At 40.9% G+C, this 26429-nt stretch overlaps 1 protein-coding gene across 4 annotated transcripts in view; it reads left to right on the forward strand.

The window, feature by feature from the left end:
* The first annotated feature begins 1727 nt into the window (after positions 1-1727).
* Positions 1728-26429, forward strand: part of sema3c (sema domain, immunoglobulin domain (Ig), short basic domain, secreted, (semaphorin) 3C) — a 45104-nt gene continuing 20402 nt past the window's right edge. The window contains exons 1-4 of one of the 4 annotated variants that reach the window (XM_026146468.1): positions 1728-1902; positions 5965-6140; positions 21790-21950; positions 22615-22677. In XM_026146468.1, the coding sequence (XP_026002253.1) occupies positions 6005-6140; positions 21790-21950; positions 22615-22677 (360 nt within the window). In that variant the 5' untranslated portion in view covers positions 1728-1902; positions 5965-6004. Of the gene's footprint in view, positions 1903-2627; positions 3281-5964; positions 6141-21789; positions 21951-22614; positions 22678-26429 lie in introns of those variants that run through there. The other 3 variants (XM_026146469.1, XM_026146472.1, XM_026146470.1) reach the window with 3 other exon arrangements.

The following is a 26429-nucleotide window of genomic DNA, read 5'->3' on the forward strand; positions in this document are numbered from 1 at the left end:
GCTACACATTCAAGTTCAGGTTCAGGTTACTTTATTTGCACCCGCTGGTACATCTGGTCTGCAGTAAAATGAGTCATCCATCCTGACGTGCACTTTTTCAACACAAACACAGACAACAGACAAGCATACGCAACATAGTGAGGAATAAAAATTAATAAATAATAATGGAGAATCTGGAACAAAGCTGTTTTTAAACCTTGTTGTTCTGAACTTTGGGACTGAAAGGCTGGAAACTGGAGCTCAGTGTGAAAAGTGCGAGTGATCAAATATAATAGAGCCAGCCTACTGCTGTGACTGTCTGGTGCTCGGGGACGCTGGGCTCAGCTGTGGCCTCTTTTAACCATTTAACAAGTTGATTTAATCTGCTTTTGTTCTTTACAGATATGTATCCAAACCATGGAACCAAGGAAGAGAATAAAACAGACTCGAAATAAAATTATCAATGTGGATTTTGGAAAGTTTCCTCAAACTCATTGGTGCCTTTTTTTATGCACAGCTGCACCGTTTGTTCAGTTCAGTTTGGAATTAAGAGATTTCTAAATGTGAGAACATTCCCCTAACATCTTTCCATTAATGATTTAATCTTGTGTATGAGTATATTTTCTAAGAATCAGTGATCATATCTCTTGTCATATATGTTTAACTGAAGATCGTGATATTTAACACAGTAATCAATGACAGGCCGTGGCTGGTCTCATTATCCTGGAGCTGGACTAACAATAACAAGAGTCATCTGCACACTTTAGAGTGGTTCTGTTTTCATGCCTGTTGTGAATCATATTTGTGTACCGGATAAATAACAAGGGTAAGAGAAAAATATCACTTTTATACTGCTCTTTGTCTTTTCAAAGACTTTGATGGAAAAAAACAAAGTAATATTCTTTCTTTTTCATCCAAGATAGTCAGTTTGCTCAGAGGGTGGCAATGCTCTTCTGAAGCATGGCACTTATATTGGCTTATAGGTGTTCCCCTGATGTCCAGATTAGATGAAAACCCCTTAAATTTAGTAAAAACAAAGTGAAATCTTTATTGATGTTGAGATCTTTCTAAAAATCCCACAGTTTCTTTCGTTCATGGTCATAATTCTGTTCATGATCTGCAAACTCAATATGTTCCCATCACTTTCAGGCAAGTGCTAAAAGAGACCATCAATACTATTGCTATACTTATTGGGCAATGTGGGTCATATTTAACATAACAGCTGACTACACAGACATCACCTGACTTTAGTGATGTCATGCATAGTGGTGAGCATGACTGTAGTTCATATTTGAACCATCTTCAGAGAGAAAATGCTTCTTATCTGACGATTATTTGATTTGCAAAGTTTCAAGTACCCAGTAATTAAAATAGTTTGTTTCCCAGTGGAAAACAAAAAAGGCCCATAAAAGTGGAAAGGAGCAGAAAACATCTGATTTCGTTGGTATCACTGGAGGCAATCTAACTAGTGGATCACCCACAGATTAAAAGCAATGCAATCTGTTTGTGATGTGAGTGTGCCTGACCTTTTCGGGCTTCACCCTCTTACTGTGGTGAGGTAAACGTCCTCTGCCTCTCTGATGTTTTAAGCTGCGCATGTGATCTGTTTGCTGTCTAGTTAACGGAGAGAGGGAGGACGATCGTGGAAAGGAGGGGTGGGGAGGAGGAAGAGGAGGAGGAGGAGGGGGGACTTCAGTGAAGAGTGTGTAATAGGACACCCGCTCTCTCTGTCTTTTCGTTCTCCTCCCTCTCTCCTCTCCTCTCCTCTCTCCTGTGCTCTCTCAGTCAAGTCTGCTCTCTGAGCACTTAGATGGAATAGCAGCATTTTTCTTCTTTGGTGTTATTACAGGATACTAGAAACAGGCGAGAAATACGATCCTGCCTTCCGAAACTTGGACCAGCATCGGAGGAAGCTCCTGAGAGGTGAGTCACTGGCAAAGGTCTGATGTGTTCCTTTTTCTAAAGGTAGAAGGTTTACCTGCCTGTACTGCCTGTACCACACTGTACTTTTTATGCAGTGGAGTGGATCTCGCAGTGGATGCAGAGAGGAGGTGGTAGGCAGCAGGCTAACAGGTGCAGAGTCCCACCAGTGAGAATTAGTTTAAAAAAAAGCTGCAAGTAAACTCTATGACTTGGTGCTTCTCTGAGATCATGTGTGGTATTACATCAGACTTCTGTGTCATGCTTTATTTTCCACTCATGTGCTTGGTGAACAATTCCTTTTAAATACACTGTGGCTGGTTATTACGCTGCAGCCAGTAAAATGGAAAACATGACTTTATGAACATTTTTTAGTTCCTCGTTCATCTAAAAAGGCTTAAATCTTTGGTTTAAGTCTCCACCAGCATCTGTCTATAACTATATAGATTCTTTATTTAGAGCTTTAAAAAAAAGTTGTGGTCAGTCACAGGGTTTGAAATCAGAAGATTAATCTTAGTCAATGTGCTTGTGTGAAGTTTAAGAGTTGAAATATACACTTTTAGCTGTGCCTGCTGGTCATGTGTGCAGGGGAATGTGTGGCTGTAATAGAGCTGCTGACAACCGAATGACAGGGTGTGGTATGAACGCACACCGTCCTGCTAGGACAAAACTTCTTTATCATTGTGATTTTAATTTTTCCTGTATTGATCAAAATGCCAAATTGATTCCAACCGGGAGGACTCGTCCCCACTCGTCTCACAGCTGATTTGGGTTCATGTGTTTAAAGCATTAATAGGAGCAGATGGGAGCGATAATCCATGCAGTTTTCCACTTTCATCAATATTAGTTTTTGAGCCTCCAAAATGGCAAAATGGAAAATTCATTAGGCTGCCAGCCAAGCAATGAGCACAATAAACACAATAATCGTTACACCTCACTGGAAATGTAACTATTCGCTCACTTCACTGACCTGCTTTGTGAGAAGACATTTAATTGGTGTTACAGAGATTTCCTGGCACACTGACGCCCTGGAATTTCTCGTCCGAAGAGCTCAGAGAAATTAATTGCAGAATTTATTATTTTTGTTCATGGCAACAAATAGGAAAACATCCTTTACTGTGAAACCCTTTCGTCGAGGGGAGCGTTACAGTGCTCCTTGAGTGTGAGGGAGAGTGAGCTCATTCATGTATTTAGTGTGGCATAGCAAAGTGTCGGAACACAACCGCTTGGGGATATCACAGTATGCGCATGAGACTCCCTTGAGGATGAGTTTAGCAGCTGTGAGACCAACATTTCTATACCAGAGCCTCTCCGTGGGGAGATCACCAACTCTCTGAAGGGAGCAGGGAGTGGTAGGTGTGGAAGCTTGGCAGCTCAAAAGGTCAGTCCACCTAAAAATATGGGGAAATGTAGTTCTCACTTAAAAAATTAGGGTTGTCTCTAAATTTTATTTTCAAGGATCTTGCTTTCTAAAATATCAACTGTAGTATGCTTTTTTTATGAAAGATGGCACATGGACAAGGTTTGGTACAAAATGTTTTTGCACCATTTTTGCACCATCTGTATACTTATAAACATTCAAGTCATACCTAAAGGAAAACTTACCTAAAGCTGGAACGCTGTGAAAAATATTCAAGTTTGATATTTGACCTGATGAAGTCTAGAAGCTATAAATGAAAAAGACAGCATGCTGCAAAGTCTTGAGTCTTTAGACTTAAGTAATTTTACCAATGTTCTGCTTTTAGCACAAACTTAACTGTTTCATTTTATACTCGATATTCTAAGACTTGGAGGATTTGCAAAAACTGCTGTAATTGTATTATGACGAAGGTGGAAATCTCACTGTGCAATATTCCAGAATTGCAGCACATCGGACTTTATGTACAAACTGACCAGTTTTTTCAGGGACCAGATCTTTTGGGGACGGAAGCCAGAGCAGGGCAAGTTGTGTGAATGCCTGAGCTTGAAGGGGAGGGTGTGCGTGCATGTGTGAGGCTGTGTGGATGATGCAGCAGGAGAAGGGCTGCAGTTACAGCAGCTGGGGCCGTCTGGTAATGCCCCGTGCTGGTTTATTTCTCTCAAGTGCAGCCAAAGACATCTCATCCCCCAGCAGTCCTCCATATGTTATCCTTATGCACCTGAACACCAGAATTCCACTTAAGCTGTATATCAGTCATGCTGCACTCCACCTCACACGCATATTTTAACCTATTTGTACACCACACCCCCAAACTGAAATTTTCATAGCGAACTTGCAGCTTTCTTATCTCTTGGCCATCAATTTTTTATTGCACATCCATAAGGCATGACATCAGAGATTTAGTCTGTGAAATTTTTATTTTGTTTTTGCATGTGAAAGGGTCATTTTTGTTTTATGTCTAGTGCGATGTGGTTTTGCACAGCACAGGTGGTGGAGCGGCCAAATGAGTGGTTAAAAACAGCCCGGCCGTTCTCCAGCAGCGGAGTGTTTCATTGCAGGAGTTAGCGCCTCACAGGCAGTACAGTACCTGCCTCTATCAATAATTGAGCTGCTCTTGTCCCGTTATGGAAAAGGAATGAGAAGAGGCTGTGGCGAGAGTTTCTCCAGCAGCTCTTTTGTGCAGATTTCACTCATCCATATTTAAGAGCCGTACATTTGCGAGGATAAAGCAATGATGGGATTTAACTGACATGTTGTTGTTTTTTATCTCTTTCTTTACTCAGTGTTGTTTGTTCAGTGCTTCTCTCTGTAACTCAGCATTTCTAGATCAGTGAAACTGATGCATTAGCTGTTGAAACTAGCAGTGTGCTGTATGCTGTAGGGTGTTGTCATCATTTTAAAAAAAAAATCACATTTCAAATCTTGATCCCACTGGGTGGTACCAATTAACCAGTCTTCATATGTCATATATAGTCACTGTAATTGGGCTGCATTAAGCTGAAGATTAAGAGCCATTAAATTGACTACATTCAATTTAATGGCTTCACTGGTTGTCACAAAGTTTGATGCTGCACTGCTATGTAACCTATACGTCAAATCAGTTCCATTTTGAAATTTACTGCTTGAAATAAGCCATCAACTAACTCTCTGTTGTGCATAAACCCATAATGCATACCGAATCTCAGATAGATAAAGCTATAAATCATTTCAAGGCCTCAGCTACTTGTATGTTTGCTGGTTAATGAGCCAAATGTCTCTGTCAGGAATTAATGAATGCCAAACCAGAGCTAAAACAAGACTATTAGATTTGTAATCTCTTGTAAACCTCCAGCAACATTTTGGTAACATTGCTAAACTCCCATTCACCAAAATCATACAAATAATCATGCAACACATTCATAAGTGCTTTCTAACATTCACAAACACACTTGTACTCCAATTAATGCATCAGGGGCAACTTAAGGTTCAGTATCTTGTCCAAGAATACTTCAGCACACCGACTGGAGGAATCAGTGATCAAGCCACTGACCAACTAGCTTTACCACTGGAGCAACAGTCATCCACAGCTACTGTATTGATGAACATGTCCACCAGTGGTTTCAGTCAATTTCTTAAGTAGTACTAACTTTCTAGTAACCTTCTAGCAACAATTTTTCCATGTGTTGCAAAAAAGCCAAATGATTTACATTTTCTATGGATAGCTATTAAGAATTTTCCTGGTCCTTGCATGGTGGTTTCCACTTCCACAAAGTTTGCCGAAAGTGCACATAGTTTTGTAAATCTTTATTGCATATGACCTTGTGGATAACTTGCTAACCTTTAACTTGCTACATCAAAGGTTAATTGCAATGTTCTTCAGAAGCCTCCCCCCAGTTACCACAATGAAAAGTGTTTTATTCCTAATGATTATATGTGAATATGCACTATGATTGACCTGGTAAATCCTACTTAAAATAGTATGTGAAGAAAATGCTAACTCTATATTGAACCAGTACATCATTTGAGACATATCTTAGGTATTTTTGTGGTACATAAGCCATTTTTGTTACAATACCTGTGGTGGCACATGAATGTCGTTAACCTGAAGAAGTATGAGGAAACGTGTTCTCAGAATTCACTATTTTCTCTCCAAAACCTCTCTCCAGCAGCAGTGGTGACTGGCTTTGGTTCCTGAGTGGTGCAGTTATGGGCAGGCCGGAGGGGTTGGCCAGGCCACCTCTGGTGTCAGCCATGGCGTTTTCCTTCCTGGCTCTCTCTTTCCTCTGCACCGGGGTCTCCAGCCTCCCGCAGCCTCTGCCAAGAGTCTTCCTTTCCTTTGAAGGTAAGAAAAAAATACTCATCAACTTAATTGTAATGATTATCTTCTGGTGTGATGAAGCTAAACTGATGCTAAGTCTGTACATTATAACAGAGTGGAATAGGACTCACCTGGGATCTTTAGCAACTATGCTAGAGGATTTATTTAGTTGTTTATTCTTGTTTGATGGATCAGAGTTTGAAACCTTTTCTTCTATATAATCCAATATGCCCCAGGCCTTAAATTTCCATCTGTGGACAGTCCTTGTCTATCCATTGTCTTCCTGTGTGTCTACCAAAGGGAGGAGGTGGCACCGCCTGTCAGAGCTACCCTGTATCTGTTCCTAGTTAAACTTTAATCATACCACTCTGTGCTGTGGGCATGTGGGCATTGTTGCTGCCTCTGGTTTTGATTCTCCTGTTTTATTCATTTATTTCTCTGGACACAGATTATTTTGGGGATTCTTGAATTCTCTTTTGGTTGGATGGGGAGGTTGGATTTTTGTGCATGTGTCTGTCTGCATGTTTGCGTGTATCCATGGAAGGGATAGTGGATCACTCATACCCCTGAGCTAGTGGTGCCGTAACCTTTTTGCAATAGAGGGATAGTGTGCAGGAGCCGAAGGATACGTTTGATCACCTTTCAGTACCTCTCGATGTGGATTAGGCAGCACAGAGCAGCTGAGGCTGTCCATCAGCAAGGTTTCTGCACTCAGATAGTGACTGCAGCCTCGCAGTGTAAGTCTAAAGCAGGTGTAGTTTTATTTTGTTCCCTTTTTCTAGATTTTTCCCAGTTTTGGCCCAGAAACACACTCTTCAAAGTTCAATTTCCTCCTCTTTCATTCTCATTTCTTCTTCTCTATTTCTTTCCCTTTTATGGTTTCATGTTTTTTTCCTTTTGCTTATTGCTTCATTCCAAATAAATGAACCAGTCTGTGGTCCAGATCCAGACTGTCTCTGCTCTGCAACCTCTGAGTTGTTAAATGTGACTGCCATCTTTAAGAAAAAAAAAGCCCAAACTAATGACAGCAAAAAAGCTGACATCGCTATCGTTCGTATCTTTGGTCACATTATTTATTCAACTCTTTTCTCGTTATTGTTTCCAAACAGCCACCTAAAAAGGTCTTAGGTGGCCATGCTGAAAATCAGTCTGCCTTGAATGATTGAGTCTCTTTCTACGTGTGGATTAGATTAGATTTGTTTTGCTTAGTGAAAGAGTTTTTCACTACAGGGAGGACCATAAATGGAGAGTTTCAAGCACGCTATCTGAAGCACATTAATTCCTAAACCAGCTCAGGACTTGATCTTTGATGAGTGCTTATCTGTATAATATTCACATGTGATGCAATTGGACACCTGTGTTCATGGCCTAATCGAGTCCTGAAGGGTCATTAAAGCTGGGCTCACATAGCATTTTTTTTTACCATTTTTCTGTGGGTGCTCCTCTAATATGCTGCCATATTTTGTCTGTAACAGCTTCCAAGCTATGTTTTCCCCTGCTATAACTGCCTTATATCCTTGTGTTACCTAGTTCCAAGCAAAAAAACTCTTTTTGCTTTTGCCATCCTTGCTCTGTAGTATTTTCTATTAGCAAGCAACCATCTGTTTCCTGCTTACACTGGCACAAGTATGCCCTGTGTGTCATTTATGTTAGCGTAAATGAACCAGAGTAGATCAGTCGCAGTCTCCCAACAATATGTGAAAAAGCTGTGCTAAAAAGTGTCCAGTGTCCTACTTTTACCTTTAGTCTCTGTGTATCGCTGCTCTTTACAAATATGCCTGGAATTGGGGGACATTCTCTGCAGTACTCAAGTGCTTGAGCAGTTGTGACACTGACTTTACAAAGAGCAGCCCTGTCTGAGACAATGCACTTAATATAGGTTCACTGGGAGTGCAGAGGACCAAGGTGTTTGCCAGTAATACATTAAAAATAGGATTTTGATCCAAAGAATAACAACATGGAAGGTTTTGGTCAAAAGCAGTCATCTCAGAGTGTCAGTAAGAGTAAGTCAAGTAACAGTAACACCAAGTCAAAAGTAAACAGCTGTGTTTTTGACTCAGAAAGCATTTTGAACTCTTGGTTGCTGGAAGAAAGTTTGGCATGGCTGAACACCAGATGCAAGGAGGGTCTTACAGAGAGCAAGGTGGAGGCTCATTTTTTACAAAAACACGGGGGAGGAACAAGTCAGGCAGTATGTGCTCAGTCCAAAGCAGCCAGAAAGATAAATGAAGAGTCATGGAAGATGTATAGGAGACTGGTGTCCCAGCGGGGAGGACAGCACAGGTGTTTTGGCACCTGCTGGGTGTTTAAAAGGTCAGTCATTCAGTCTGGATTCTTCTGCTCCCAGATGTGAGGACCAGTTAATTACTGTGAGCTGGAGCAAACTAAACAAAAAAAATAAACCAGTGGCTAAACTGCACATAGATCATTTCACAACACTTGAATATCCCTTTCCCTTTTCCTCCTCGTGTCACTGCTGAAATCCAATCCGGGGGTAAGGCAGGTTTGTGGGACTCCCGGTGTAGCCTCACGTCCTGCAGAGAAGTTGCTGTCTCCAACATTCCTCTCTCCCGCTCTCCTTTTGCTCTTGCACTCTTCAAGCGAATGCAGCCAGACCGCAATTAAAAACGCATAATAAACAGTGAAAAATGCAGCTAACCCAAATAATAAACTCTCAAGTGGTGCTTTTCTATTCCGTGCCGCGGATAATAAACAGAGGCCTCCTTTGCTTATAGCAAAACTATTTAGGGATACCAAGTGTGATAAAAGATAATTGCTATACTCCCCTTCAGTTGCTTTAAGTATCTATTGTTCTCTCAACATTTATTTTGGCCTGCTTTATGCTATGTTTGATGCATGTGCTGTTTCAGAATCAGGCTGAAATGCTGAGAGACTACAGATTTCGAGGAGAAACTTAATTGCTCTCAGACAAAGAAATCCTCCAACTTTCAGATCAATGTCTGCAGTGTTGTTACTATAGATTTGGTCTGATCGGAACAAAGTTAAAATTGATTTTCGTTTCCAATCCATGACATTAAGTTCTAAGACCTTTTCAAGAAGCCAAGCCTCGGTGCCTTGAGGCCGCAGCTGCAGTAATGCTTGATACTGGGAGGTAAAAGTGCCCTTTCAACAAGCCACAAAGTTAAATATGCACCTTCACCACATTAACCCTGGACAGTGAGAAGTGAAAACTGCGTAGTTTATATAAAGTGCTTTTCTACTCTACCAGAGCGCTCAAACAACCTATTCTCAACCTTTTTTCAATCAAGCACTTTTTTATGCTTAAGTGCTTTCTGTCTAACATTCAGATACATTCATTAAAGAGCAATTTGGAATTGGAGTTAGTACCTTGTCCAAGGATATTAGGCACGAAGCCAGTGATCTACCTCCTGAGGTACTCCCACCCTATAATTAAAATCCATTCATTTACTAAAACTGAATGCTGAGCAAGATCAAACTTTAGCCATATCTTTAAGCTTTAATACATTTTTAATGCCCCATACATAAAGTGAGCATCGTGATCATTCAGCAGCACAGACACCAGACATGGTTTTATGGAGGAAATTGCCTATAAAGCTACAGAGATGTTCTGTACCAGCCTAAAACATGTTAATTTCTGCTGTAAATCTGGGCTCGTTAGCATGGATGTCTACTGGGAACGACACACTTTTGGAGTCAGCCTCAAGTGGCCGCAAGAGCAACTGTTTTTGTCCGCTTCAATTTTTCAACCCCTGAGGCTGCTGCGTGGTTGAGCCAAACCAAATCAACATAGGTTTGCTGTGGGTATCTCACAAAATACTACTACTACACTAAAATACTCCTGTGATTCAAAACGTGGTTTAAATATTGGGTGGTGCACTGTAAATAGGTTTCTGCATACTTGTGGGAGACATTATTATGCTGTATAAACTTTGAAACTGTAAGATGTGTTATTTAAAATAAGCTACTATTCAGTAATGTGCCGCTTACTTGTTCTGCTACTGTATCAGAGGTTGGCCTAACTGGTGCCAAATGTCTTTCCGGCTCATTTATCTCCCTGGTAGGCAGATGGGGCAGCGGTCTGTGTTTACGATCGGGATCATTTACCCTCATCAACAGTCTCCCGCTGTTCTGGAAAACTTCCATATTCAATACAGTATTAACTTACAAGTCTATACGTTTGGAATGTCAAGCCATGAAGCAATGTTTATTTGAAAGTGAATGGGCCATATGCTTTTGTGTTAAATGTAGATTTTGGTGCACACATGTTTGAGAGCCTGGCTGAGACCAAGGGCAGATTGATTAAAATGATGTCTGCAGTTAAATCGCACTGGTATGAGCCACACGTGCCACGGCCTGAACCAGAACCAGGCACAGAGATCAGGAAGCAGGCGTCGACGTGCGGATACGCTCCCTTTCATGAGTCATTTCTGCATCCCCTCACCCCCCATTTGTTCATACAGATATAGTGCTGTTCATGCTGTCTGTTGAGGATGTTTACATGGTGTGAGTGAGCGTGTGCATGTCAGTAAACCTAACAGAGTGAGTGAGTGTGTGCTAATGTTAAGTGCCTGATTGTGCATTCTTTGACTTGATTGCATTTAAGTAGCAAACTTTTCAATGAGTCATTGTTAAAGCTATGTGCTTTTCCAGCTTTCTGAACCGCATGCAGCTATAAGACACAGTCTCCAAGCCTTTTAGCTATACCTCAAAACCAAGGCTTTTTCTTGCTTGACCCAGATGATATTACTGTACATTAACCTCTCATGTGATGTTTTAAATATGAACTTTTTTCGCCTGAGATTTAACCACTCTTGATAAACCTTTTATAAGATTTTTACCTGTTAAGTGAGCATCATGATCATTCAGCAGCACAGACACCAGACACGGACTGAATAATGGCGTGCATTTTCTCTTGGGGTCAACAAAAGATCAAAGGGTCAAAGGGCAACGCTGACAAGTAGCCAGAAGCAGAACAGGATGTATTTGACTGCGACATCGCGCCAACATGCCTCCGCTTTCCTGCCTCTGCTTCACATTTCACCTGCACGTTAGCGTCTTCATTTTTTGAGGAGTAAACATAATGAAGAAAAATCAGTGATGCTCTGTTGTTGCGAGGAATTCATGACAGGCCAAAGCATGAGTCTGTCAGAACACAGAGAGGTACGGTACAAATAGCTATAGGTCAGTGGTGCATATATGAATACCAGCATATGTGTGGCATATTTCTTAAGGGTGTATGTATGCATTCTCACACAAACCCACACGCGTGTCATTAGATCTCTATGAAATTGCCTGAGTGACATTTTCTTCAGGGGTATTCGGGAATGTGGTGAGCTCCAGCTTGAGGCTGACAGCCCGTGAGATGTTTGACAGCTCCTCTGTCAGCTGGCCTTTCTCTGCCTTCCTCCGCCTGTTTTTAGCCGTTTCCAAGTCTGACCTTGCACACCCTGTTGAATGTTTTATTATTGCCCCTCTGGAACATGTTGAAAGGTAATCAATGGCCATCAATACGAACAAAGACAGAGTCTCTTTAGGGAGAGCCAAGGTCTATGAAAAATTCTTTAGTCAAAGATTGGCATTAACACAAAGCAGTAATCCGATTTTATGAAAGGATTATGCTTGTTTGCTTCCATCACTTGTTCAGGTATGTAGTATAGTGTAAGCTCGCCTTATTGAATTGGACAATGGCTACATTCATATGCTGAAATAAGGTTTAAGATGCATTATTTTTACTTTACTGGAAACCCCTAAACAGTCATTTTTTTAAGTCAGCACAACAGAACCAACCCAGTTGCTTCATTCCCTCAATGATTTCTTCTGATAAGTGTTTATGCATCAAAACAAATCATTTAGTACTCATCCGGTTCTAAAATTATTTAAATGCACACAAATTTAAATGAGCAACAGCACAGGACATATTGCAGCATGTCATTATATATTTCACAAAAATTAAGCCAACATACAGAAGCAGGGTTTGCGAGCATTTGTTTATGCACATCTTTCTTAACATCCTGCCACAGCATTTCAATCAGACTGAGTTCTGGACTGACTGGGCCATTGCTACACGATTTTCTTTTTTGGCCATTCTGTTGTATATTGGAGATTATGTACCAGAATTTCAGGAGCAGGACCACGCCTCCAAACACGGTCCTTCCGGCTGGAGCCATCGCCCGGGAGCCATTGCCCGGGAGCCATCGCCCGAGAGCCATCGCCAGTCCCCTTCAAGGCCTTCCCCAAACCGCACCTCAATTCATGTCAAAGCATTCACTTTTACCTACTAAAACGCTGTCAAACCTAAAATGAGGACGTGGGCCCAGCTAGTGAATTTGCTGTTGTGCTTAGGTTCATTCTCCTGTTGCATGACCTGGTTTTGACTCAGTTTTAGCTGTTGGACTTATCACCTCACATTTGGCTCTAGAATACTTTGGTATTCTAACAAGCCCAAATAATTACTCCTTCACCACCGTACTTGATGGCTGGTATGAGATGTTTGCTGCTGATCCTGTGTTTACTTTTTGCCTTATGTGATTCTGTCTATTCTTGCCAAATATCTCCTTTTTGGACTCATCTGTTAAAGTACGTTGTTCCAGAAATCTTGTGGTTTGTTCAGATACAGCTTTGCAAACCTAAGATGTGCTGCTATGTTATTTTTAGACAGAAGATGCTTTCACTTGGCAACCGTTCCAAAAAGATCATCATTGTTCAGTCATCTTCTAATTGTACTTTCATGAACGTTAACTTTTAACATACTAACTGTTGAGTCTGAGATGTAGCTCTTGGGTTTCTTGCAGTTTCTCTGAGCATTATACAAACTCAGGTTAGGATGACCTCAGTGGGACTTCCTCTTCTCGGAAGACTGTAAACCATTTTGAATGTTTTCTACTTGTGAAGAATGATTGGCTGCAAACTGCTTAGAGATGGACTAGTAAACTTTTCTACCTGGACAGGCATAAGCAATTGCTTCTGCGGATCTTCTTCTTCCTTGGTTGTATTTAAATTATTTTAGAACTTGCTAAGGACCAGATGACTTTTTATGCCCTGGTGTATAATATAATTTCAATCTTGAATGTGGCTGAAGATGGTTTTCCTATATGCCTTGTAAAAACAACAGCTCTAAAAATCCTCTGACCCATATCTCCTGCAGGCCTCCCCTCCCTCTGAGACTCTCTACAAGATCCTTCCTGACAGTAAAAGCTCAGAGATTTACTGTCCACTAGAAGTAACTAGGGACTCCTGATGTGGGCAGGTGAGAGGTCACAGGCTAAAAGTCATGGCGACTGCATGAGTTGATTCTGTGTGAAGGATCGACTGTTGGTGACATCTGAGGACGCTGCATAAATGCTAATTGAGGCACTGGGATTGCAAGCTAGCTGGCTTGCAGGGCGGATGATGGACAGTTTATCAGCTCAAGTTTCGTCTCTTCGAAATACTAGCTGTCACCTTAACAGGTCAACCACGCACCAGCAGTTGACATCACTCTACACAAACACACGCAGAAAGCCAAGGGAGAAAAATACGCTGCGATCTCGCATGTCATGTTTAGATATGGTGTCTGCTTTTGGACGCCAGCGTGAGAGAAGGCATATATTTCAACTCACGCACTCTGTTCAGCCATGTGATTCACATTAAAAATGTCTGGATGTAGATAACTGATGACAGACAACAATCAGGAAATTAATGACACACAGCAGATATAATTCCAATAGGGCTTTTGTCCATGACCAGCAGTTGCAGTACAGTAAGGCTGAGAGTGCTGTTCACATGCTGAGTGCAGCTTTCCTGGGAATTTGGAGTATATCAGTTACACAGACAATCGGACGACTCTGTCAGCCAGCACACGATGTCCTGGGTGGTCTTCTTGTACTAGATCGACACTTTAACTTCCCTTCTGCCATATGTATATGCCACCAGCCATTACTGTATATCAGCGGGTAAATCCCCAAGGAAAATGGATGGCTGAATGTTCCAGCACCAGCCATTTTTTATTTCTAAACAGGCTTGGCAGTTGCCGGGATAAAGTCTTTTGCAGACCCAGTATGTGTGAGTTGGTCAGCACAGTGTTAGGTGAGTGCAGCCATCCAGAAGTGAGCCCAAGAGCTCTTTGCATTGTTCCGACTAAGAGCAATGGCATTTGGCACCAGGTTTGAAGTCAGGCCTCTATGATGAAACCCACTCCTTCTTCTTGTGAGGAGAGATGAATGAAAAGGGGGCGGTATAAGCCCCTGCTTCAATATTTATCAAGATGAGTGATTGGGGTCCTCCCACCAGCTACCCCTGACAACCACAGAACGGGTTCTGCTTTAACTAAATGGAAAGCAAGCCTCATTAGCATGGAGTTAATATATTCACACTGGCCTTTCAGGTAAAAAGCCAATTGATGAGGGCTGATTTGCATAAGAGAAACTAAGGTTGGTTTGTAATTGGCCCACCGTTCAACCCGTTCAACCTTGAAGTGTGTTTAATTAGGTGGATGGATGTTTTGGCTCATGTTCAGACATTAGCATTAATCAAAAAATTCAACTCTCTAAACACCTAGTCAGTTTGATTAAAGCTGATCTACAAAGACTAAGCTAACATCCTGACAGAATAATCCGATATTGTTCTCCCATGCTGATTTTACCACCTTGTCGTGTGGACATAAAAGTACCTGCCGATGGATTTTTACGACGTAACTCCCGTATCTGATGACTCAAACAAGTTACAGCCTTCCTTTTAAAATGAATCGTGACACCACGCTGTTTCTATTTCCTATCAAACTGGATGAAGATCCCTAAGGCTGCATGAAGCGACACCAGCTGAGTGAGTTGGCACCAGCTCCTAAAATCTGAAACCAGGCGGTCCAACATTACAAATGCCTCTCTCATAAACATCTCACATATTTTCCAGCCACTGTGAAGTTCTAATTTTTATGATGCCACATTACAACAGACCACTTCTTGTATTATTATCCGCAACCAGAACCATGGAAGCATTGTTTTCTTCTGGAGTCACTGCTTTAAAACTCGCATATCTGATATCTCACGCACTTTTGGGGGGCAATTGTATCGGAAAGTCTTGTGGATTTAAAACCTGAGAGAAGATTCATGGTGGCTGTTACATTTCCTCTCCTGGATATGTAATGACAACAGAAGAAAAAAAATGAATTGTGCAGCACAACTTCCTCTTCTGGGTTTTGATTGCTGCTATACAACCAACAGGGACACAATGGCAGGTCACTTCATTTTACACACACTTTCTTTCTATTTCTTCTACGTTTTTCACCAGTCACAGAAAAAGGGATGTTCATTTCGTTACCCTGTGGGATACCTATCTGGGTTATTGCACTGGACCCTGTGCCCATGAACAATCACAGCTTAGAAGAGGCTGAATTAACTGCCACACTGATCACAGCTTGTAGTTGTTTCAGATATCCTTCAAAGAAAAGGGGTGGGGGAGTCTTCTGGCAAGAAACAAAGTTCTCCTTTTTTTTTTTGAACCTCCAAAAATATGAGCCATATTCTTTATGGAGTTTCAAAATAAAATGGAGACCTTTGTTTTAGTCCACTAACTCTCTAAAGGTGATGCAAAATCAAATTCTCTTTTAAACAGATAAAGTTAAGCAGTAAAATTAAGTTAATGTAGGTTTTTTTTCTTTTAATTGTAATGCATTAAACCTCATCTATCAATACATGAAGAGTATTTTCTGCTTATATGATGACCAGGAAGTAATCTGTTGTTTAATATTGGAGGACTACTGGGGTTTCTCAACTGAACAAAAGCCTTTTGTTGGGTCTTCTTCTGCTAGGCCACTTCATGAAAAAAAGAGATGTCACAGAGATAGTCTCAGCTTTCCCGGCACTAGTTTTCCTTTTCCGCTAACCCCACTGTCCATCCGACCGATCAGGATGAATTCTATTAAAATTGGTCTTCCATCTAGGCCATAGGGCACTATGAGTCAAAGCTCAAAGTCATAACCAGGACACAGGGGGCTGGTGTTACATCCATGGGGAAGTGCATAACCCACCTGCCTACATACATAATAGAAAACCCACCAGCTGTCAGTATTTCCAGACCCAGTTCCTCTGTCTTTGTTTGCTGGTGTCATCATTGCAGATTAAGAGGAAAAGAAAAAAAACAAGAACAAAAAAAAAGATAAAGCCATTTCATCATCCCCATTAATTCAGCTTTTTTTAATTTCTTATCATTAAAAGCGTGGTTCACGCCCTTAGCCCTTTTCAAGAAATATTTAAAAATGCAGCTCCCCAATCCTTCCAATGTATTCTGTCTTTCGTGCATAAACCAGTTAGAAAATGTAAACCTTGAACCTCCAACAAGTGTCTCGGTCATGCTTCAGTAACTGTGTAAACAACCAGTCTTGACACTCTTGCCTCTCAGTATTTGTGTGATCTCAACAACTAAGAACGCCAATAAAACCACAACAAAAGAACCACATGTGATCCAGGGGATTTCGTCATCTTGGACATAGAAAACAATGCAGTTGTCCTCCAACTTCTGTTTTCTGTTTTGATTAAAACAAGAAGAGTCGTGTTGTCAAAAAAAAAAAAAGAACTTGATATAATGCCTCAGTGGACTGAAGGGGTCCTTGGGAGGTCTACGGATGCCTCGTACACAGGTTATGAGCTGGTGCTAATTCTGTAAACACTGGGTCCCAATGAATGTACTAAATGACTCTGGAAATCCTTGACTGTTCAGAGCAGCCCTCTCTCCCTGACAGAGCAGGTGCACCATCTGGCAATTTGAACTTTAAATGCTGGTCCACAACGCTGCAGCACTGCAGGCGTGACTCGTGTGTTTATATGAGATTGAAAGCAGAGCACAGAGAAGATACTGGATCCAAAGGTATGCAGGCTCCAGAGGGTTTCAGTTTGTCTCTAGCTGAATAGGCCGGATCCATGTGACACACCCCTGCTGCGTCCCGTCTCAGCACCAGGCTTAACTGGTCTTCCACCTTCACGAGGGAACATGAAAGTCTCCCGTTTCCCCCCACTGACAAAACACTACAAAGTTCACCATAATATTAAACAGTTGTTTTACCGAGACCCCGCCCGTCCGAACAATTCGTTCTCTTTGTGGAATGTTCTGGAAAGGTTCTGTCAGAAAGAACAGGAGTTCTTCATCTTATTAGTGTCAGTGAGACTGAAGCAGTGTCAAAAATTGGTCAAACCTGGTTTTCACAGGAGACATTAATAAATAATTTTCGATTAGATGGGGAAGGCACTCAAAAAATCAACTGGAAAATATGAGAACTAGATGAGGTCCGGTTAGGTTTTCAGTTAATTTGCCTTTATTTTACGAATAATCTTTGTTTTGATGTCAATTGTATCAAGATTTGTAACATTTCAAATTGTTAAGTTAAAGATATTCTCCAGACTTTATAAAAAAAAAATACACTATTAAATCTTTCAATGTAAACTCCGACTGTTCAGCAGTATTAGAAATTTTTAACTTCTGATTTTTTTTAAAGAAAAAGTGTGGGATACAGTTAAATGTTCCCAAAATCCTAGTAAGCATAGACTAGTTTGTTATTGGTGGCTTTGTTAAATAAGACCATATTTGTACATGTTGGCTAACATTAGCTTACTTAAGCAAAAAATGTGAATGCTGATATAAATGGTGGCATGGTGGTGCAGTAGTTAGGATTCTTGTTTTTATACCATGGAGGTTGTGGGTTTGAACCTCCTGGTGGGTTGTGGATTCTGTGTGTGTGTTTGCTGCCATGTTTTCTCTGTGCTTCCATGTAGTCCGGCTAGCTCCCACGGTCCAAAGACATGGTTAGGTTTATTGGGGAGTCTAAATTGGTAAATTGGTAGTCTAACACATTTGTTAGCATACCAGACATGCCACACATAAGAAAATTACCTTTTGTCCTGAATAAATCAGCTTCTATAGCAGTTAAATCTTGTCTTTGTTAGTTATGGCTAGTTTAAATATAATAACCCTGGATTGTCCAAACTTCATATACTTGTCTTTCTTCTTCTCCTCGCCACCTCTACTCTTTTTAAAGGCCACAACTAACATAACTGATCCTTTAGTTTCCACCCACTGAGGTTTAACTCAACCACTGAGATTATTCTTGCCTGGATAGGCTATAATGTATGACTGTAAAACCTAAACCCCTACTTAGTCCCTCCATTGTGAAGAGCTGCATGTTTTAAATACAGCTGCCACTTTTATGCTCCACAAAACTAAGATCTTGAAGAATATTTAGGTCTTTCTAGAATATCATCCAAGAAACTATTTCAGGAGATTAATATAATGTTGTTGTTTTGTTTTTGTTTTTAAATAATCTGGAATCCTGCCTGTTTTTAATTAGCTGTTAATTAGTCTTTCACCCTTGGTGGCTTGCACTGTGCCAGAGCAGAGCGTGTAACATCATTAGCCTTTTCAGCATTAGAAGAATATTACCTCCGCACAGAGCTCACTCTGTGATGCTATCTACGATGCTATCCTTATGGTTGCTTTGAAGCGTGATCCTAAAAGTTTTTCTTTCATTAAACACAAATCTTCTTGACAGGACACCTTCCCTCCTAATTTGGTTTCTCATAAGTCAGGTAAAAACACTGTCGTGTTCATGTGCCTGTTCTTCATTAGGCACCAGACGATGCTCTCACTCGGATGATACAATGTTTAAAAATACCCAGCTCTCCCACTTCAAGACATTAACCATGTAAGGCAATTTACCTAAACATAGTTGGAATAGAGAGCGAAGAGTCGTGGGAAACTCGCCTGTGACTGAAGTGGTTAACTCGTCTTTATTTAAAGTTAAATACTCCAGGCTTTTTTACGTGGCCAACGCACCAAACAACAGCCTGGGATGAGAGCGAGGGGTGCCACAGAACAGCCACTCTCCTTTGAGATGAAAGGCTCCAGCCTCAAAAGCATATGTCACACAATAATGAAAATGTGACTTTAGCCGAAGGCAATGGAGCAAAGTATAGACAACCTGTTTGTTGATTAGAGGAGGGAATGCAAAGAGAGCTCAGAAAGGGTCAATAGAAGGAAGGAAATGGAGGGTGTAGATCTACAGTGACCCGCACTCCCACCCCCATACCCCCTGCTCTCAGTGAAGATTGAAAAAGTGATAAATATGCATGAGTTTGGCTTCGACAGTGAAGGCCTTTGATGGTATGGTTGAGAATTCTTTATCTCTGGAGCAAATAGGCTGAAAATAACTGTCTGAGAAGGTTTACTTTGTGCGCATCTGAACAATGTTCACTTTTAATGAGTAGAAAAGAGTCTGTAGGAAGACTTTTCCATACTCTATGCATTTAAACATACCCGCATGCGGCATCTGCCTTGAACATGTGCACTGTGCTCACAGCTTTCCTTTAACTGTGTTGATTAAAGTTAAGTGAAAAATCATAGATCTTTACTGATACATTATAGTGAGATTCATTTCAGTGGTCATTTGTTCTCCAGTCCTCGATGTTCAGACTAGGGGGGGGGAAAGTGATTTCAAGTTTGCACCATTTTATGAGCCATAAAATCTAAAACTGTTTTAGAGGAGTGAAAGTGCCAAGTTGTGACCACAGAGTGTACATAAAAGATAGACATAGAGCTACCCTGGTTCTCTGTAGTACTAATGGCCTTCTCCATTTTAAGTGACAGTTGATGATCCAGCAAACTGGGATTGAACTTGTAAACAGTAGATTTACAGCGAAACCAACCAAAGACTGCATACAAAAAATAGGAGCCAATAGGGAAATGTCCAACAGGAGGCAATTCATTTAATTGCAAAAACATTCCTCTTGTACAATGATGATTCTACTCCTCATGGGATTTATGACCTCAATAAACACTTTCATGATGACTTCATTCATTCATTCATTCTATTACTTTATTCAAGTTGTTTAATACAGCATCCAGCCAATTAGAGAAAGCCTTATTTTGGCTGGTGATTCACAAATCCCTAATATTAAAGCTTGCCATATCCTGGATTTGTCAATCAGATCCAGTGCTTGGTTATTATTATTGGTTTCAAAACCCAATGTGCCAAATTGCTAAACTATGGGTTTCAGAATCGGTGTACATAAACCTCAGGGGTAGGCAACTCCAGGCCTCAAGTGCCGCTGTCCTGCAGGTTTTAGATCTCACCCTGGGTCAACACACCTGAATCAAATGATAAGTTTATTACTAGGCCTCTGGAGAACTTCAAGACATGTTGAGGAGGTAATTTAGCCATTTAAATCAGCTGTGTTCAAGGACATCTAAAACCTGCAGGACACCGGCACTCGAGGCCTGCAGTTGCCTACCCCTGACATAAACCAACAGGTGGCATTATGGTGGCTCTGTCTACTTTGTATATGTCGTCTGTGGTTGAGGAAGTTAAGGGTTTTGTTTTTTTTATTCTGATATTATGTAAAGTGAAATCATTGTAGTGACCTTTAAAAGGAGCTGCTACTCCAGATGTCAAAGGCTGTCTGTGGGGAAGGCAGCGTGTGAAAGCAGGGCTCAGGGGAAAAGGAATAAACTCTGAAAACAGCTTTAATGCTGTTAACATCATAAGGGTTAACTTGCAAGAGTACAAAAAGTTCAAAGCATCTGCAGAGCAGGAAATCTGGATCTAGCAGGAAATAAGGATCTCAGGAACAGAAGCTAAGAACCGAGGACATGGAATAACAACACTAGAAGGAACTTGTATGAAGCATCAGGAAGAGATGTAAAAGAAATAACTGTGGATAGAAAGCTAAATTCCAACAATGCAGAATCCTAATCAAACCAAAAAAACATAAAAAAGAAGCCAAAAACTCAAAACCCAAAGCACGACAACTGTGGTATCCCTGAGCTTAGCTTCAACCTCAGGCAGGACTGCTGAAGTAACGTCTTTATTTACACCCAACCACACGGACGTTTGACATTGCTCAACACTTTTAGAGCACATACAGTTCATAAAATTAACAAATGACTAATCCTTAGTAATGCACAGGCCTGGTGTTCCCTCAGCATGGTTGGTATGTGTGGCAGCCCAAGTCCTAGCAGCCAGCATTCGACCGGATAGATTAGCACAGCACAACAACTCAGCTCATACTGGCCCTGCTCCTTAAACACTCCTTTCCCCAGCTCCCCCTTTGCAGCTGTACAAAACCGCACACTGCTCCCACATACCCTTTCAATGAATATGAACCTCTCCCCCTCTAAGTTAAATCAGTTGATATAGTCACAAAACAGCATTTGAGACTTCTAAATCCAAAGATCTGAGTGATTTCAGACGTTGGGTTTTGCTTCTTCGGCCTCAAGTCTGTTTGGGTCTCCACTGTAAACGTCTGGCATGTGATCTTATCTAGGCGTTACCTTGCGTGGACTTTACTGCAGCCCTCTCTATATCAACAATTGCCCCTACTGCACATGTTTCTAATACAAAGAAGAGAGATTATGAATGTTAATGTTAAGCAGTTTGATGCTTCTAGCAACCTTCTGTGCTACTTAGAAGTGCATTTGAAGCAAATATTTTGCAGCAGCTGTGGTTATCTTTTATAAGGTGTGTTTAAGAAACTGATTCCAAATGTTAAAAAGTTTTCTTTTTGGATCCTTGAGGCGCCGGTGTGGACACAAGAGATCAGTGTGGGCTTGTATGTATCTGTCTCTCTCTGTGTTTAATTTAGTAGAATTGGGAAAAGCTTCTCCTATGACAGTGTTTAAACAAGCTTATTTGTATGTTATACTTAGTCAGCTTTCTCTGTGTGCCTTTTAGACCTGCAGGCCTCTGAGTCATTTGAACATTATAGTATATCAGACAAAGCCATGGACTACAGGCTGCTGCAGATGGATGAGGACCAGGACAGGATGTATGTGGGCTGCAAGGACCATGTTCTCTCCATGGACATCAACAACATCACCCATGGCACACTTAAGGTCAGCAGATGCTTATTGTTGCAGTTAAACAGAAACGCTTTATGCCATTGCAGCGTTGGTATCATGGTGCGCTATTTTTTTTTCTCACAGGCACAAAGAAGAAAACATGAATGTTATGTAAAAACACTGTGTAAGAGACAACACAACACCACTGCTGAGGATATTATTGTAATGTGTGTGCAAATTACCATGCATTTGCTATCCTCCGTACACTTTAAGGGTTTTTCAAAATAGCCATAAAAACGCTCATGCTCACTTATAACTAATTCCGCATGCAGCGAAGGAATCATCTTCTGTGTAATTGACAGGCATGAAGTGCATAAACAGATGGGAAAGCATTTAGGTTCCCCCAGAGAGTGCTGCACCGCATCCATTTTTGTCAAGTAAATTGCTTGATATATTCATTGAGAGCGACCTTTAAGCACCTCTCCCGGGTTTGAAAACACACATTTCCACAGATGATAGCAAGCTGTAATCACTGACACCGAGACTTGTGTGGAAACTAAAAAATGTCCGAGCATTCATTGTACTCATTTTGCACAGTGTTTTTTTGCCCATGTACTTAGGATATAATGAAACCTCATGAGCATATTGATGTTACGCCTCTTTCAATCTGTTAGTCGCTAATTTAACTGATGTGCCTTTTTTTTTTTCTAACCATCAGCTGTTTTGGCCTGCTTCAACAACCAAAATAGAAGAATGCCAAATGGCAGGCAAGGACCCTACAGTAAGGAGATTAAACCTCTTTGATTTCTTGATTTATTTTAGACTCCCACTACTGTAATAACACATTACAGCATAGATTGCATGTTGTTCATTTACATGTTTTTAGCATTCAGCTAAATACAAAGACTCTATATAAAAGATAGCTTTGGTCACCATAACATCACCCTGTGTTTTGAAGCTTTGAGTTTAGTGTTGTGCGTATCACCATGTTGGGGTTTTTGGCACCAGCAGTGACCAAATTTTAACAACAATACGAAGCGTTAATTTAGCAGTTAGCAACATTAAGTTTGGTTAGCAAGATGTAGCTATACAGGGAGTGCAGAATTATTAGGCAAGTTGTATTTTTGAGGAATAATTTTATTATTGAACAACAACCATGTTCTCAATGAACCCAAAAAACTCATTAATATCAAAGCTGAATGTTTTTGGAAGTAGTTTTTAATTTTAGCTATTTTAGGGGGATATCTGTGTGTGCAGGTGACTATTACTGTGCATAATTATTAGGCAACTTAACAAAAAACAAATATATACCCATTTCAATTATTTATTTTTACCAGTGAAACCAATATAACATCTCCACATTCACAAATATACGTTTCTGACATTCAAAAACAAAACCAAAACAAATCAGTGACCAATATAGCCACCTTTCTTTGCAAGGACACTCAAAAGCCTGCCATCCATGGATTCTGTCAGTGTTTTGATCTGTTCACCATCAACATTGCGTGCAGCAGCAACCACAGCCTCCCAGACACTGTTCAGAGAGGTGTACTGTTTTCCCTCCTTGTAAATCTCACATTTGATGATGGACCACAGGTTCTCAATGGGGTTCAGATCAGGTGAACAAGGAGGCCATGTCATTAGTTTTTCTTCTTTTATACCCTTTCTTGCCAGCCACGCTGTGGAGTACTTGGACGCGTGTGATGGAGCATTGTCCTGCATGAAAATCATGTTTTTCTTGAAGGATGCAGACTTCTTCCTGTACCACTGCTTGAAGAAGGTGTCTTCCAGAAACTGGCAGTAGGACTGGGAGTTGAGCTTGACTCCATCCTCAACCCGAAAAGGCCCCACAAGCTCATCTTTGATGATACCAGCCCAAACCAGTACTCCACCTCCACCTTGCTGCCGTCTGAGTCGGACTGGAGCTCTCTGCCCTTTACCAATCCAGCCACGGGCCCATCCATCTGGCCCATCAAGACTCACTCTCATTTCATCAGTCCATAAAACCTTAGAAAAACCAGTCTTGAGATATTTCTTGGCCCAGTCTTGACGTTTCAGCTTGTGTGTCTTGTTCAGTGGTGGTCGTCTTTCAGCCTTTCTTACCTTGGCCATGTCTCTGAGTATTGCACACCTTGTGCTTTTGGGCACTCCAGTGATGTTGCAGCTCTGAAATATGGCCAAACTGGTGGCAAGTGGTATCTTGGCAGCTGCACGCTTGACTTTTCTCAGTTCATGGGCAGTTATTTTGCGCCTTGGTTTTTCCACACGCTTCTTGCGACCCTGTTGACTATTTTGAATGAAACGCTTGATTGTTCGATTATCACGCTTCAGAAGCTTTGCAATTTTGAGACTGCTGCATCCCTCTGCAAGATATCTCACTATTTTTGACTTTTCTGAGCCTGTCAAGTCCTTCTTTTAACCCGTTTTGCCAAAGGAAAGGACGTTGCCTAATAATTATGCACACCTGATATAGGGTGTTGATGTCATTAGACCACACCCCTTCTCATTACAGAGATGCACATCACCTAATATGCTTAATTGGTGTAGGCTTTCGAGCCTATACAGCTTGGAGTAAGACAACATGCATGAAGAGGATGATGTGGACAAAATACTCATTTGCCTAATAATTCTGCACTCCCTGTAGATCAAAGATGGGTCACACACATCACTGATCTGTTAATCAGTCCGACAGTATGTAAATGAAATTAACGTTACAGCACACCATATTATTTGCCATATTAAGAACCAACACTACAAAAACATTTAAGAAGTGAAATTAGTGACCTACAAGAAGCCTAACATTGCTAGCAGACAGCTAGTTAGTACAAGGTAGCCACACCGCTAATAATTCATAACTAAATCCCCAATGCTAACTAAAAAAGGTAGCTTATTTAGAAGTTATTTAGCTTCTTTAGCACCCTTTAGCTCAAATTCAGTTATATCACTATCTAGCTAAACAATAAATGTAATATTTAGTTTTGTTTATCATAATCCCATAACGGTCATTTTTAAACATTTTTGGATCATTCAGCATTAAATCTGTCAGTGTCCCACAATAAGAACAGTTAAAGTATGATTAGAAAAACATACTTTTGCTTATATTTTTCATTGAAAGCTTTATTTCTTTATTTGTCAAATTGAATGTAAATGCACAAATAAAGAAAGAAGAAAGTTGTTTCCCTTTGACAAGAATTAAGGCCAAAAAAAAAAGCTCCTTATTATTATATTTGGTGGACAAGAATCAATCTAGACCTCCCAAACCCCCTGTTGTCCTATTACCGCTTTGAAAAAAAAAAAGGGTTTTTTTCTTGTTTAGTTTTTTCACTACCTGCTGTACAATTTCCTTGGTTTCCTTTGCAGCACTTCTACGTATTTTCTTTGTCTGAGTTATGATAATTACAGGACAAAATACAGATAATGAGCTATCCTATTTAACAAAGTTGGGCCCAAAGAGTCAACATGACAGGGTTTCTTTGATTTACTACAGTGTCATTAAAACTGGGACAAATTACTCTTCTTTTTCTTAAGACGTGTTGTTAAACTCCTTCACACTAAAAGAACATGAAGAATTTTATAGGTTACTGAGCAATAGTTTTGCTGGCACAGGCTACTTAAGACCAGACTGAGCTGTATGCGGCCCACAACCTAAAATGAGTTTGACACCCCTAATCTTGACTAAAGGTTTAGTCAGCTGTTCCAAGATCCGCTCCTCCAAGTGGGTCTGCAGCGGAAGTTGCCTCCTGGGATTTCCCTCTCGCATCTGTGAGTTTGCGTCAGATCCAACTGTATTTCTATCAAGCAGCAGATGTCTGCAGGGTCACCGCCTGGCCTGGAGTCCTTGTGGCATCGTCACAGTTAGTCAGTGCAAGATCGAGGTGTGGAGGCGATTGAAATGCCACGGATCAGTGTAAAAATAAAAAATAAAAAAAAACAGACTCAAAGCTTATTGACGCAGATATTTCATAAGCCACCCTGGTTCTGAGAAGCACTTGTTAGCTACAACAAGGTTTAATGAAGACATACAGCGAGAGTCAATTTATTCCTCCTCCGCATCTGTTTTCCTCTAATTGGGTTGTTCTGAAACAAGTGCACGCACAGTTGTCTATATATACAGCAGGGCTGAGGACATGCAAATGGAAAGAGAAAAACTAACTTTTTACACAAAAGAAAGGCCTAATTTTTAATGTAACTAAAAAAGAGTCAATCTGCTGCCAGTCCTCCATGGTTTCACACATTCTCCACCATCTCTGCATCATCTGACAGGCCCTGGGCTAACAGAGCCAGGGTTTTATTCAACATGCTGTTGCAGATACAGGGAAAAAAAAGCTGTTTCCAGTCATGGTGTGATTTGTGCTGCTCTGACTCATAGCAAGCCTGCTGCAGACAGGCTACCACAAATATTTGGGTGAGCCATCTCTGTGTGGAGCCACTTGATGGCCTCTTCTCCCTTCTGTCATGCCTTTTCTTATTGAATCCCTGCGAGTTTTCCTTTAAAGATTTTACTTTCTGTTTCCATCTTACCATTTTTCCTTG

Source organism: Astatotilapia calliptera, chromosome 17 (genome assembly GCF_900246225.1).
Source record: "Astatotilapia calliptera chromosome 17, fAstCal1.2, whole genome shotgun sequence".
Lineage (NCBI taxonomy): Eukaryota > Metazoa > Chordata > Actinopteri > Cichliformes > Cichlidae > Astatotilapia > Astatotilapia calliptera.